Raw genomic sequence first — 15,652 nt, forward strand, 5'->3', positions numbered from 1 at the left:
GTTTTACCTGTATGGACTTGGTGCTTTTTGCTATCGTCTTTTCTTGTGGTGTCCAGACCCGACTTCTGCTTGGCCAAGAACTGTTACATGTCCTGTACTTACAGGATATTGTAAGGATGCGTAATTAGGGAATCTCAAGGGCTAGGCCAGTGTTTGAGGTGTCCAGTGTGAATATGGAGGACCTAGATGGCACCCAAGGCATTGATTTATATTGTGGTTTGAATGAGAAGTTTGTTTACACCAGTCTGCACGTTTGAAGTACCCTGCTTTGTGCAACAAATCTTAGTTTGTATTCTTTTTGGACTGCAGGATCTTCTGATGAGGCTGAGGTAGTTGAGGAGAGCATCAAACATGCTAAAGACGCAGTTAGTCTTGATGTGAAGGATGGGCAATCGTGGTGTAAGAATTCTAAGCTTATGGTTGCAGAGAAATAATGGCCTTAGGAATGTTTTAGCCAATTAACTTGTGAATCCATAGAGTTGTTCGTCTATAGTAGCATGGCTTGTTTCAGGAAATGTATCGGCTTCACATGTAGTGAAGCATGCATAGTAAGCTGTAAATAGTCCATAAAATAAATCAAATGTAGTCGTCAACCAAATTGGAAGATTATTTTCTCTTGTTTCTGCATGTATAGTAAGCTGTAAATAGTCCAGAAAATAAATCAAATGTAGTTGTCAACCAAATTGGAAGATTATTTTCTCTTGTTTCTGCATCATGTTTTGAATTAGTAAGGTTTTTTCAAAAAAGTTTTTGGTTGCCTAAACTAAAAGCAGATGTGGGTATGCATGGCTGCCCACACTTTGTTATTACTAATCAGCCCACAAAGTAGTGCCTAATCAGCCCACTAATCAGCTCATGATCTGACACTCACTCCATATCGGCCAATGCTGGAAAACCAGCTTTTATTTCAATGCCTTGCATTCATAATCTAGTCCTTTTCAATTGCTGAACTTTTAGGCCCAGGAGGACATTGGATTAGTGAGAGAAGTACTGGCTTATGAGTTGAATATGTCAATGTCTCACAGTTATAGATAAAAAGTCCTTTTTGAGTGGAGATCATAGTGGGAAAAGAGGTCACTTTATACCCTCAGAAAACCAAATTATTGCTCTCGAACCATTGAAGAAACAGCAGTCACCTGGTGATCTTGCTGGATGTTGAATAACCAATATGCGCTGTGATATTTTTTGCAGCTCTCAGTGTGTAACTCATTCTCTAAGCCCTTTTCACCTTTTGCAGACACATTAGGAAATGCATACTTGACCAGCTTCTTTGTCACTGGAACTTGGGATCAAAGCAAGCTCCGCCAGTCCTTGAAAGCATACCAGAATGCTGTATGTTATCTATTCTGGTATATATATATATGGAGAGTAGTGTTGTTTGTTTCTCCATTTCTCTAAACATTGTTGCCAGCTATGAATGCATGTGTTGAGTACGGCTCACTTCCGATTACATCTAAGTTGTTGGAAAAAGATGCCATTTGTATGAATACAGCTCAAGTTGTAATAAGTAATCAAGAAGACTAACGTGTGGTTTTGTTTGTAATTATTATAGGAGAAGGATGAACTGGCAAACTCTAACCCTGATTTATACTTCAACTGTGCAACCGTGAGCCTTGCTTTTATCAATTAAAAGAGTGCACATCTTTCATATGGATTTTTGAAAGCTGCAAATTTTCTTATTCCGTCGAGTGGTTTATTGTCATGTGATAGGTAAACCAATATTTGGAAGACTATGAGCGAGCATTGAAAGGTTTTAAAGCAGCAAGCTTGAGAGATCCCGGACTTCATGCGGAGGCAGAGGTTGAAAAGCTGGTGAAGCTGCTAGCCAAACTAGCAGATTCAACAACAAATAAGGTAACAATACTGCTTTGGACAAAAGCAACCAAGTATCTTAGGCTCTAAAGAAGGCAGCAATGCTTGGTGGGTGGCAAAGGTGCTTCAACCTCCATGGACTGACGGTCACCTTCAGAGGGGCAGTTTTAGTCCTGTTTTGCCCTGCCATCAAGCTGTTAAATGTCTACTAGTGTGATTTCAGAATGCATGGCAAATATTAGTTCATGAGAGGGACATCTTGTCTATTCCACTGTTCGTACTACGTAGACCAGAATATATGCAGCTTTGGCTTGCTCTCATGTTGCACCGATGTGTTATGGGTTCGATAGCCTATGTCCACAGGCCCAAATAATGAATTTCAACCAAAATCTCCTTGCGTACAGACGACAGTAAATACCCTCCGTGGGAAATACTTATAATGATATCCACGAAATAAGCTATACGACCGTGATTGCGACAAGATCTTTTTCTTTTCTCTTCTATCTACTTTCCTTTTTGATCTCTGTGTTACGCGGGACTCATAAGAGGGACCTTCTTACTCACAACCAATGCAGCTATTTGCTTTCATGGCTTTTCTCCAGTGTGGGGTGTGCACTATGTTTAAAGACAAATCACACTGTACGGGGCCGGCGGCTGCATGGATAGCCAAAGGGTTTGTACGAGCTCGCGGATCAGAGCTGGAACCATTAGGAATGCCAGACTGGCTCTGAAGCTCCTGATCATGTGCACCCACCTTGTATCTCTTGAATGCATCTTTTATATCCTTAGTATCCTCAGGGACATCTACATCATCAGACTTCTTTGGTTGTGTCCCTTCCATCAATCTCCTCCATTCCTGAAGGGCTTCCTTGATTTGACTACAGACCCGTCGAGACAGGAGCCAATTCCATGCACTTTGAGACCTGTGAAATGTGTGAGAATATGTGAATGTGAAGTGGAAGGCTGAAGCAAATAGAGATCACACAAGAGAGAGAAGATAGCCAAGATAGATCCAACACTCCAGCTAGAGACTGAAATACTGAATGTATTGAATGAAATAGGAAGGCACAATGGCCATGCTTACATGCATCTCATGTAGAGCAGTTGGCCAGTAGTGTTGGAGGACGAATGTCCACAACAGAAAAAAATGCCTAAGAAATATGGGAAAAATCCTAAAAATATTAGATAAATATCTGGATAAAAAGGAGATAAAATGGAGTAAAAGAGAGCTGACATGTCCAACACCTCCTTTCGACTCTAGCATGGGTTCCGACTCCTATATGGGTAAGGAGCTGATCAATAGTATCTCGAGGAAGAGGCTTGGTGAAGAGATCAACAATGTTGTCCTGAGAAGGACAATACTCTAGTATAATGATGCTGTCGGCAACTAGCTCACGAACAAAGTGAAAGTGGACCTCAATATGCTTGGTCCTGCCATGTAAGGATGAAGTTCGAGCCAACGCCAAGGCACTCTGGCTGTGTTCGTGAAAGTGGACCTCAATATGCTTGGTCTTGCTATGGAAGGATGAAGTTCGAGCCAACGCCAAGGCACTTTGGCTGTTTGTAAGAATATGGATCGAAAAATTCGAGAGTACATCAAGATTGCTCAACATCAGGAACAACCGTAACATCTCACAATAGGTATCCAGATAAGCATGGTACTCAGCCTTGTTGGGGTAAAGGCATTATGCCCACCCTTATAGTGTGTACAAGCCCATGTGTTTTATAGTACATAGTATACTTAGTACTTTTAATGTACTAAGTGCACTATGTGTACTAGAGCAAATATACATGTGTGATAGGGGAGTCACACACTCATACTCATGAGTTGACTTATCCCCACATGTCTCTCTCTCTCTCTCTCTCTCCTTCTTCTCTGTGTATGTCTCCCACATGAAACCCTAATTCTTCTCCCTTCAATTGGTATCAGAGCCACGGTTGTGTCCGTGTGTGTGCGGGTGTGCGGAGTCGTCTTCATCGCGAAGAAGAAGCTCAGCTATGGAGCCTTGAGCTTGGCACTAGCAGAGGAAAGCTTGCTGTCGTGTTGGGCGCTGCAAGACAGTAAGAGGCGGTGGCAACAAACAAGGCTGGCCACAAGGCGTAACAAAACGAGTGCAGAGGCTCAGCCCGTTTCGGCAGTACAGGTGCGCTGGGCAGTACAGGTGCGCTGGGCGTGTCATCGCTGGGCAGTACAGGTGCGCAGGCGTGTCAGCGCTGGGCATTACAGGTGCGTAGGCGTGTCAGCACTGGGTAGTACAGGTGCGCAGGCGTGTCAGCGCTGGGCATTATAGGTGCGCAGGCGTGTTATCGCTGGGCAGTACAGGGGCGCTGGGCAGTACAAGTGCGCATGTGTGTCATCGCTGGGCAGTACAGGCGTTTGCAAGCTTGGCCAGCTGTAAGCGACGTTGGTAGGTATGCTGCCAGGTCGACTGTGGTCAGTAGCAAACACAGTTGTGTGTAGGTCTGACTACAGGCAGTGAGCAAGAAGGTTGCTGGCCAAGACACCTACAGTAGCCCTCTCAATACCTGCACAGAAGCAGCAACAACAGCTCCTTCACGAATCAGCAAATTTGACGTCCCCCTCTTTTTTCTGCAACAGAAATCAGCTGATTTCAAAGGTATTTGCTTCAATTTTTTTTTGGGATTTGCAATTGAGCAGGTACAATCATCAATTGAGCAGGTACAGGTCCAAATTGCTCAGATTTTGAGCAAAATTGGCAACATTGGGTGACATTGGTTACATTCAAGATCAATTTGCAGGAAATTGGATGTCAAAATTTGGGGCTTTTGATGTAATTGTGCCATTGGGCATTCATACATGCTGTATAATGTGAGCAATCTCACATTTGGGGCAAAATTGCAAGAAATTGGAGTGCAAATCAAAGGGCTTTTGTGCCAATTGAGTTGATTTGCATGCAGGCATTGGCATTTGATGCTTTGGGCAATGTGTTGATGCCTGTCAAGCACTCAATGTGCCTGTAAATCAAGGGCCTTTTATGTATTGGATGTATATGTGGCCAGGGGGAAGCATTGCGAAGACTCTGGATGCCTTCATGTGTGTTAATGTACCATGTATGATCAGAAATTGATCTTGAATCAAGGGGCTTTTCAAGATTTTATGCTTGTTGAGCTTGGCAAAGCAGCAGGCAAGACTTTTATGCCTTGAATCCTCAGAAATCCACTTGCAGTCAAGGGGCTTTTGCCCAATTTCTGTTCGGGACTGTTGTATGCAGTGGTGGGGACTGTAAAAGTCTGATTTTCACTCATTTGGACAGCCAGGAGAGCATTTATTGCTGTTGTACTTGCCGGTACAGATTTGGTACAACTTTGTACAAGTTTTGGCATGGCTGTACATTGATTTGAGTGAGGGAAAGGTTCATTTTCAGCTGCTGTACTTGCCGGTACAGATTTGGTACATCATTGGTGAGCACTTAGTACTGTTGTACAGTACTTTGGAAGGGGAACAGAGCACATCCAAGGTGCTGTCCTAAATCTGCAGCAACCAGATTTTAGTGATTTTATCACATTCAGTGGGAGTAGAGTTGCATTTGTGCTTCCGCAGTGGGAGATAAACTTTGGGAGAACAACTGTGAGCATTTTGTGTGCTTTTGGTGCAGTGTTTGCACATCTTGTAGGGAGTCAGGCATTGACTGTGTCAAAGGTTGCATATTGCTATGGCAACCACAGGTGAGAGCTCTTCATTGCTTCACATCAAGAAGCTTGAAGGCTCACATAATTATGACATTTGGCAAACCCAGTGCTATAATGTGTTGCTCCAGAAGAAGCAGCACAAGCCCATCAAAGAAAGGGGTGTAATGCCTGCTTCTCTTACTGCTAAAGAATGGGAAGATATGGATGAGTTGGCAAGATCCACCATCATGTTGTCTGTGTCAGACACTTTACTTTTCAGCATACGTGAAGAGAAGACAGCTTGGGGAATGTGGCAAAGATTGCAGGACTTGTATGCCCAGCAAAGTGCCTCAAGCAAAGTGTATTGGTTGAAGAAACTCATAGGTCTTCAAATGAAGGAAGGGGCGTCTATGACAGCCCATCTAAATGAGTTTAATGGTGTTGTTAGCGAGGTTATCAATCAAAAGTTGGCAATGGACGATGAGTTCAAAGCCACCTTTCTCTTATGCACTTTGCCAGAGAGTTGGGACACATTCAGGACAGCCACTAGCAATTCAAATGCTATGCTGTCATATGCAGATGTGGAGGGTGCTCTCCTTCAAGAGGAGATGAACAGGAAGAACAACTCTGTTGGAAAGTCCAATGCAATGAATGCACGTGGGAGATCCCAGCAAAGGGGTAAAAGCCAAGAACGGGGAAGGAGCAAGTCCCGCTCCAAAAAGGACTTGGAATGCCATTATTGTGGCAAGAAGGGACATATCAAAAAGCAATGCTACAAATGGAAGAATGATCAAAAGGAAAAGGGCAAAGGAAAAGACAAAGACAAAGATGAAGCCAAAGATGCAAAGCCAAAGGGCAAAAGTGGAGTCAAGATTGAAGAAGTCAATGTGTCACATGCAGGTGACAGTGAGGATGAAGTCATATTCACGTCTTCACTTGATGCCCATTCACTACTTGCAGGAGATGGTCATGGTATGCACTCATGGATCATTGATTCAGGTGCCTCCTTTCATGTCACAGGTTGTAGAGACTTGTTTGTTAGGTATACTGCTGGCAATGAAGGAGTAGTTTATTTGGGTGACAACCATGCATGCAAGATTCTTGGCAGAGGTGATGTGAGGCTTGTGTTTTCAGATGGCTCACAGCTTATGCTCCATGATGTCAGGCATGTGCCTGAGATCAAGAAGAACCTGCTTACTACTGGACAGCTTGATGATGCTGATTATGTTACCACATTTGGTGGTGGAAAGTGGAAGATTAGTAAGGGCTCACTGGTTGTTGCCAGAGGCTCTTAGGTGGACACTCTTTACTTCATGCATGCTGGTGTTTGTCACCATGCTAATGTAAATGCAACCGAGCTGCCAGAAATCTCTATGTGGCATAGCCGGTTGGGACACATGAGTGTCAAAGGAATGGAGCAATTGTCGCGTTTTGGTTACTTGCCTTCTCTAAAGTTCTCAAGTTTTCAGTTTTGTGAGCATTGTATATATGGCAGGCAACTCCAGTGCCCCCACAAGAAAGCTCTTGGACAGAAAGATGCTCAGTTAGAGCTTGTGCATATAGATGTATGTGAGATGTCTCAGCTTTCTTTGGGAGGGGCAAAATATTGTGTGTCTTTTATTGATGATGCCACACGCAAGGTGTGGGTTTATCCTCTTCGTTTGAAGAGTGATACATTCTCAGTGTTTGAGAAGTTTGTTGCTCATGTTGAGAATCAAACTGGCAAAACACTGAAGGCTTTGCGTTCCAACAATGGTGGAGAGTATATGTCCAAACAGTTTCAGGACTTTTGTGATGCTAAAGGCATCAAGAGGGAGCTCTCTACTCCTTATGATCCTCCACAAAACGGGACAACAGAGAGGATGAATAGGACCATTCAGGAGAAGGTCCGTTCTATGTTGTCACATGCTGCATTACCTCATGGTTTTTGGGCTGAAGCTGTTATGACAGCCGTTCATCTTATAAACAGGTCACCTAACACGAGGCTTGGTGGGAAAGTGCCAGAGGAAGTATGGACAGGGAAGCCTCCGTCCTACAAGCACTTGAGAGTGTTTGGTTGTGTTGCGTACGTGCAAATACGCACCAAACTTGATCCTAAGTCTCACAAATGCATATTCCTAGGATATGGTGACAGACGTGAAATGGGGTATAGACTTTGGGATCCCGTGAATAGAGAGATTATACGCAGCAATGATGTCATTTTTGATGAAACATGCATGTATAAGGAGCCTGCAAGGCAACAGGAGCCTGGCAGAGTCATCTTGGATGATGATGGACATCATGGACAACAACCAAGGGCTGTAAATCAGCCATTACAGCAGCAAAACCAGCCCTTAAATGGTGCTGAAAATGGTCCAAATGGACAGCCAGAGATGGCAGAAGATATCCCTATGGATATACCACAGTTAGAGGAGATACCGGGCATGATCTTTCAACCTTATGGCATGGAACAGGAGCCACCAATTGGTGATATGCAGGCTGGACAGCAACCTGCAAATGATGGTCATTGGGTATGGAGGTCCACAAGACCCTCCAGAATCCCTGACAGGGTTGTTCCAGGGGTTGACTACTTGATGCTCACTGACTGTGGGGAGCCCTTATGTTATAAGGAGGCTTTACAGAGGGCAGACAAGGCTCTTTGGGAGCGTGCTATGAAGTCAGAGAAGAATTCTCTGCACAAAAATGGAACATGGAAGTTGGTGCATTTGCCTACAGGCAAGAAGGTTTTGCCATGCAAGTGGGTTTACAGGCTCAAAGTTGCACCTGATGCAAAGCCAAGATACAAAGCCAGGTTAGTGGCTAAGGGCTTCAAGCAGGAATATGGTGTGGACTTTGATGAGATCTTCTCTCCAGTGGTCAAGATGACCACACTTAGAGCTGTATTAGCTTTGGTTGCTCATGATGATCTGGATTTGATTCAGATGGATGTGAAGACTGCTTTTCTTCACGGTGATCTCCATGAGGAGATATATATGCAACAGCCAGAGGGTTATGCAGTGAATGGAAAGGAGAAGCTTGTATGCAAGCTGAAAAAGAGTCTTTATGGGCTCAAACAGGCACCAAGGGAATGGTATCATAAATTTGATACATTCATGAAATCCCAGGATTTTAGGAGGAGTGACATAGATCACTGCTTATACACCAAGAAAGCTTTGAATGGCAGTCTATTGATCCTCATCTTGTATGTTGATGATATGTTGATTGCCGGGAAATCTCGTAAAGAGATGGATGCCTTAAAGAAGAGGCTGCATCAAACCTTTGATATGAAGGATTTGGGTGATGCAAATCACATTTTGGCTATGCGGATACTTCGGGACAGAAATCAGCATGTGTTGTATTTGTCTCAGAAGGAATACATTGGCAAAGTTTTGCAGAGGTTCAATATGGACGGGGGGAAGAAGACTAGTACTCCTTTGCCTCCATATGTGAAACTCAGTGCTATGGACAGCCCACAGTCGGATAGTGATAGGGCTGATATGGCCAAGATTCCGTATGCTTCAGCTTGTGGCAGTCTCGTGTATGCCATGGTTGCTACCAGGCCGGACATTGCATTTGCAGTGGGAGTGGTTTCTAGATACATGGCCAAACCTGGCAAGAAGCATTGGGAAGCAGTGAAAGGTGTCATGAGATACCTGAAGGGTACACAGGATATGTGCATATGCTTTGGCAAACAAGATGCATTAGTGCATGGTTACACGGATTCGGATTATGCCGGTCATCCAGATAACCGGAAGTCTACTACCGGTTATGTGTTTACATTCACAGGAGGTGCTGTGTCATGGATATCCAGGATGCAGAAGTGCACTGCCTTATCTACTACAGAGGCCGAGTATATTGCAGCCACAGAGGCTTGCAAGGAGGCATTATGGCTATCTTGGTTAGTGGTTGATTTGGGTTATACAGGGGATATTCCATTGTTGCATTGTGACAGTCAGAGTGCCATCTAGTTGGCAAAGAACCCTGTCTTTCATGCAAAGACGAAGCATGTGGATGTGAAGTATCACTTCATCAGAGAGGTGATAGAGAACAAGCAAATGCAGCTTGTTAAGATTCATAGGGATGACAACCCGGCTGATCTGTTGACAAAGAGTTTGCCTCCAGAGCGGTTTGCTCATTGCAGACACTTGATGGGCATTGGATGAGGCCAGTTTTAGCCTTGATATGGCCTTGTATATTATCATGTACATGCTGATTTTCCTTTTCCTTTATTTAAGGGCACTTTGCCTTTAAGCGGGAGGTTGTTGGGGTAAAGGCATTATGCCCACCCTTAATGTGTTTTATAGTACATAGTACACTTAGTACTTTTAATGTACTAAGTGCACTATGTGTACTAGAGCAAATATACATGTGTGATAGGGGAGTCACACACTCATACTCATGAGTTGACTTATCCCCACATGTCTCTCTCTCTCTCTCTCTCTCTCTCTCTCTCTCTCTCTCTCCTTCTTCTCTGTGTATGTCTCCCACATGAAACCCTAATTCTTCTCCCTTCAACCCTCAGTAGAAGATAATGAAACTGTATTTTGCCTCTTGGATCTCCATGAAATAAGACCGGAACCAAGAGTGAAGCAATAATCAGAAGTGGATCGTCGAGTATCCTGATCACTTGCCCAATTAGCATCAGAGTATCCAACAAGCTCAGTGCCTCTAAGACCATAGTCCAAGGTACCGGATAAGTATCGGAGAACCCTCCAAGTGGCCTACCAATGAGAATGTCGAGGAGTGGAAGAAAACTGATTGAGAACACCGACATTGTAAGAAATGTCGGGCCTGGTGTAAGTCAAATAAATAAGAGAACCAACAAGCCTCTGGTACTATGTACTGTCCTCGAAGAGGGGAGAGGGATCATCACGGGAGAGCTTGGAGTTACGATCCATCGAACAAGAAATCGGACAGCACTTGTCATCCCAAATGTCTCCAGGAGTTGCTGCAAATATCTGTATTGGCTAAGAAACACTTCATTAGAAGACTGATAGACCTCCATCCCAAGAAAGTAGTGGAGAAGTCCTAAATCAGTCATCTCAAAGATGAGAGCTAAATCTGACCGGAGCTATTCAATCTTGGCAAGATGTGAGCCAGTGGCCAATAAATCATCAACATATAAGACAATCAAGCAGAGCAATGCATCCTGAACAAAGACATAGAGATTGCTGTCTGAAAAACATCTCTAGAATCCAAGGGAAAGAAAGAATGCATCAATCTTATCATACCACGCCTTAGGTGCCTGTTTCAAGCCATAAAGGGCTTTGTGCAATCTATACACCTTACTCTCATGTCCGGGAACCTGAAAACCTTGAGGTTGTTCAACATACACCTCCTCATGTAAGTCACCATTAAGAAAGGCAGACTTGACATCCATTTGGTAAACCGGCCAGTGCTCATGAGCAGAAAGAGCAAGAACTATTTGGATGGTGGTGTATACGGTTGTAGAAGCACATAATCCACACACTTAATCTGAGAGTACTCCTTCACAACCAATCTGGCTTTGTGTTAGTTTGTCCAAAGATCGATTAGCGTGAAACTTGGTCTTAAAGACCCACTTGACCCCAATAACCTGTTGATGCAGAGGCCGGTCCACAAGCTCCCATGCACGATTCCTCTCAATGGAATCAATCTCGGCCTCCATGGCTGCCCGCCACTCAGGAAGAGCAAGAGCCTCTTTAGCTGTAGTAGGCTCATATAACTGTATCAATGTACTCATCAGGGCGAGGTTACGAGACTGACAAAGTTGTTTAATCTCCGTGCTTGTGTCAAAGATTGTGCTGAAGAATCAGCAAGGTGATGAAGTTTCATACCGGAGAGATGAGAATCACAAACAGTGGTTTCCAGCCATCGTGGAATCTTGGGGGCAATCCTCCATTGCATTGGAGTAGGAGGAGGAGGAGAAGCCGAGGAAGGAGGAAGTGGGGGTGGAGAGGCAGGGGGTAAAGAAGTTGATGGTGGAGAAGCTGGTGGTGGTGTTGGGGTGGCCGAGGAAGGAGAAGGGACCTCGATGGGGTATGAGAACATCTGGTGAGGGTTCAACAAAGTGAACATTGTGAGAAGTCACCAAGGATCACGACTCTGGATCCCATAATCTGTAAGCTTTGGAATGAGAGCTATATCCAAGGAATTTGCACTTCCTGGACTTGGGATCAACTTTGGATCTGTCATAATCATGGATATGAACATAGGTTTCACAACCAAAAACCCTGAAATAGGGGAGGCTAATCGAGCAAGTGCACGGTGCTTCCACTAGTCCGGGAACCTGCCACTAGTCTGGTGTAGAGACAAAATACAAAATTAGGAGAGGAGAGGGAGGGCTAGGAAAAAACCGCAGCAGAGTGCTACTGTAGTAGAAACGCTGCAGAAAAACGCTGATTTGTGCGATGAAGTAGATCTCCAAAACTCAGTTGCCAAGGGAGCAGGGGAGAAAAAAAAAAAGTAGGCTGAAAACTCTTCTTGCTGATAAGGTAGAAAAACAAGAGCTTTGATACCATGTGAGAATATGTGAATGTGAAGCGGAAGCAAATAGAGATCACACAAGAGAGAGTAGACAGCCAAGAGAGATCCAACACTTGAGCTAGAGACTGAAATATTGAATGTATTGAATGAAATATGAAGGCACAATGTCCATGCCTATATACATCTCATGTAGAGCAGTCGGCCAGTAGCATTGGAGGACAAATGTCCACGACATATAAAAATGCCTAAAATAGCCTAAGAAATATGGGAAAATCCCTAAAAATATGAGATAAATATTTGGATAAAAAGGGGATAAAATGGAGTAAAAGAGAGCTGTCCAACAAAATGGGCCTTCACATGGATTATGCTGCAAGTAGTGTGTGGAAATTGCATCTCCATTTGGAGGAACCAGAACCCCCGTATTGTGCTTGGTGGGTGACATGGACCACATAGCACTCCTAGCATGGGGCATTCTGACAAAAATTGAGTGACCTGCAAAAAAATTTAAATTTCAATCCTTGGTTCTTTTTCCTAAATTATTCAAAATTGGCAAAACAGGATGCATGGTGCTTGACGGTGGCGGGGTGGATTGATTTAGGGCAGATGTGCTATGCAGGTTCTCGCATGTACATTTTTGTACTTCACATTTTGAAAATTTGAAAATTTGTTTGGAGTTAAGGCTCAAAATTCAATGTTAAAAAAAAGTTGATGAAACACGTTTCAAACGTATGGAACATTTACGAAACATTTCATTTCATTGCTACTATGCGCCTAGGATAGCTTATGATGCTTTCAAGACAACGGGAGGGGTATCTCATGCAGGTTAGTGTTGCCCCAACATCTTGAAGAATAGACCTTGGACAACCCTTGGATTGGAGCCGAAATTGAGGAAGGCCTTTGAGTAGCAACATGTAGCACGTGGAATACTGCTACCATCATGCACACACTTCTTTCTAGAGTCAAGTAGGAGATATAGTGACAACGGATTTGTTTGCATCCTTTTGATCCTCATGACTTCAGGCATGGCGTTCACCGTCTTTGAGAACCAAACAAGGTGGTGGAGTTAAACCCGTGGCGATGAAGCTGGCCAATGCAGCCCTTATGAAAAATCCAGCACGAAGCAATAAACCAAGCCGTGGCTAGCAAAACTTGGTTAACCACCAAAGCTCTAGAGGCCAAGTCGAGTTCACACACACATACAAGGGCTATTCACACAAATACACAAGCGGGTACACATGCATGTAGACTCCAAAATGCAACATAGCCCACGGTAAAAATCATTGGCCAAATCTCAGACTCTAGGCGGTGAATGCCATGCCTGAAGTCATGAGGATCAAAAGGATGTGATGTGCAGGACCTTATTGAGGGCCCCCAGATTCGTCCAATCAAAGTTGTTTGGCAAGTTAGGGAAGCACGTCTTTGTTGACCCCTCCCCAAGGATGATCACAGAGAGTGTTAGCCTTTGGTTATATGGTGGCTGCCCTATCAGACATTTGCATTGGGACCCCGGTGAGTGGGAGTGGAAGGATGCTTGTAACCCTTTGAAAAGCATGCCTTTTTTCAGTTATATGGTGCGGAATGCCAGACATCTTATCTTGGGACACATTCAGAGTGTCCCTACTCTTAGACTCCATTGGGAGTCTTACGGCATTTCGATTGACATTCAGAGGGTATTTTGGCGGAGATTGTGGCATTCCTATAGGAAGCCACATATTTCCTCCTTTATCTTGGTTTCCCTTCATGGTGGTTTGGCCACCAATCAGTGGAGGTTTGTTACTGGTGCTTGCCCAGCATGCCCTAGATGTGCAGGAGTTTCGGAGTCAGTTTACCATTGTTTATGGGAATGCAAGGAAGCACAGAGGGTTTGGTCTGCGAGATTGCATCCCTCTTTGGTAGGATTAAGAGGGATGCCATCATTTCTTTTGGTTCTATCATTTGGTTGACACAATCTGGGCCTCAGCTGAGATTCGAGGGGACTGACAGGAGCTTGGCCATTATGGTTAGGCAAGGAGTTGCTCAGCAGTGTTGTCTTCAGGATTTGCCACTTTCACACTTTGTCCCTCCGGCGTAGAGGTTAGACAGTCCTTGGGAGATTATTGCTAGCATCTCAGCCTGGAATATCTCGAAGGCTAGATGCACTGAGGCCATGGTACTCCCGTTCTTGTTTCTCAGTGTCTTTGCGGGATTTGGAGTGATATTATTCACACCATTATGGCTACTTGGGCCAGAATCCAGGGATCTTCGAGGGCTGCGGAGAGGAAGCGCGGCCAGTTTATGAGCTTACATCAGCCAGGTACAGAGGCTGATCAGGAACTTTCTTTGGTCTGGGCGGGATGGTCAGTCGGCCCGGGCTAAGGTTGCTTGGGCAGCTATTACTCTTCCGCTGGCCCAGGGGGGCTTGGGCATTATAGATCCAGCTGATCAGAGTAGAGCCTTGTTGGGGAAGCTTATTGTTCGGGGGCTGCTTCCAGGCGCTGAGTCTTGGAAGGAGCTTCTATTTCAGCGGCTGCAGGCTAGAGCTCCCCCAGCAGGGGGCACTTGGGCACCAGAGATACGGTGGATCTTCATAGAGATGAGGAGGACAGGCCTCAGTAGAGGATGGGAGGACAGATTTGCCTTGAGCATCCTGCGAGCTTGGGAGTTGCTGAGACCGAGGCTTTCTCAGAGACTTCCCACTTGTGATGAGGAGTGGGCCAGACAGCCGCTCATCTGGAGCCCCGCGGTACGCACAGAGCAGGGTCATATGCTGGGTTCTCGGCCTCGTCTAGCTTGGGGACCATGGGTGGCAGGCCCAGCACGCAGTTTTGGAGATTGGCAGGCCTTTTGTAGTCTCCTGGAGGAGATCCAGGCGGAGAGGCTGAGTCACTTCAGAGGGGGGCTGATTATGAGGGATGACATTCAGGAGGCACTCACTGAGGAGTGGTTCACGCCTTTCGAGCCAGCGGCCCCACGGTGGATGGGAGCCTTTACACAGTTGGAGATCGTGATTGCTGTTAGAGCTTGCACTGAGGATGGTAGATGCCTCTACTATGAGATACAGGATGAGGGCAGACTTCAGAGAGTGGAGGCGGAGTCGCCTTTGGTTGCAGAGTGCATCTTTCAGAGGGTACGGGTAGTGGCTGTTGCTTCTCGGAAGTGGCATATTGATCCAGACCCTGCAGATGTGGACTCTGATTGGCGCATATGGGCATATGCTGCGCGCCCCCTGGCCCGGCTCCAGTGGGACCCTAGCGAGTATGAGTGGCATGATCCTTATGTGTCCCCCGAGGCCACAGAGATCACCTTTTTCCAGTACACTGTTCGGTTGGGAAGGCATATTTTGACTGCGAGGAGGATGGTCTCTCCAGCTGCATCGGAGCATTGGCGGCTTCAGGGACTTTCACAGGAGTTCCTGGAGGATTTTTGGACCAGGCTCTGGGCTAGCCGACAGGCACACAGGATCTCGACTTTCCAGTGGCTGGTTGCCCACAGGGGCTCTGCAGTTGGCACCTGGCTTGTCTACAGTGTCCGTCGGCCTGCGTCCGATGCGGCCACCCATTGGAGACACAGAGACATTGCCTATGGGACTGTCCATAGGCGCAGCAGATTTGGCTGAGGATGCTGCGCATTTTGGCCCCCCTCTCTTCAGAGGGCATGTATACGTGGGGAGCCGCTGCTTGGTCGACTTCGTCAGGGTCTGCTCTGGGATACGAGACGGAGCAGGACAGCCAGGCCATCAGATTCATTAGGGGGCAGCCTCGCCTTGTTCCTTCACCGGATTTCTCGT

The 15,652-nt window shown here is 45.5% G+C and overlaps 1 protein-coding gene across 1 annotated transcript in view; it reads left to right on the forward strand.

The window, feature by feature from the left end:
- The window catches only part of LOC147631233 (uncharacterized), a 62,857-nt gene that overhangs the window by 19,333 nt on the left and 27,872 nt on the right, over positions 1–15,652 (forward strand). Inside the window, exons 5-8 of the mRNA XM_086809566.1 lie at positions 310–399; positions 1,238–1,332; positions 1,553–1,606; positions 1,711–1,854. Coding sequence (XP_086665692.1) covers positions 310–399; positions 1,238–1,332; positions 1,553–1,606; positions 1,711–1,854 — 383 coding nt within the window. The remainder of the gene's footprint in view (positions 1–309; positions 400–1,237; positions 1,333–1,552; positions 1,607–1,710; positions 1,855–15,652) is intronic.

This window comes from Cibotium barometz, chromosome 15, assembly GCF_041138505.1.
Source record: "Cibotium barometz isolate CiBa-2024 chromosome 15, ASM4113850v1, whole genome shotgun sequence".
Lineage (NCBI taxonomy): Eukaryota > Viridiplantae > Streptophyta > Polypodiopsida > Cyatheales > Cibotiaceae > Cibotium > Cibotium barometz.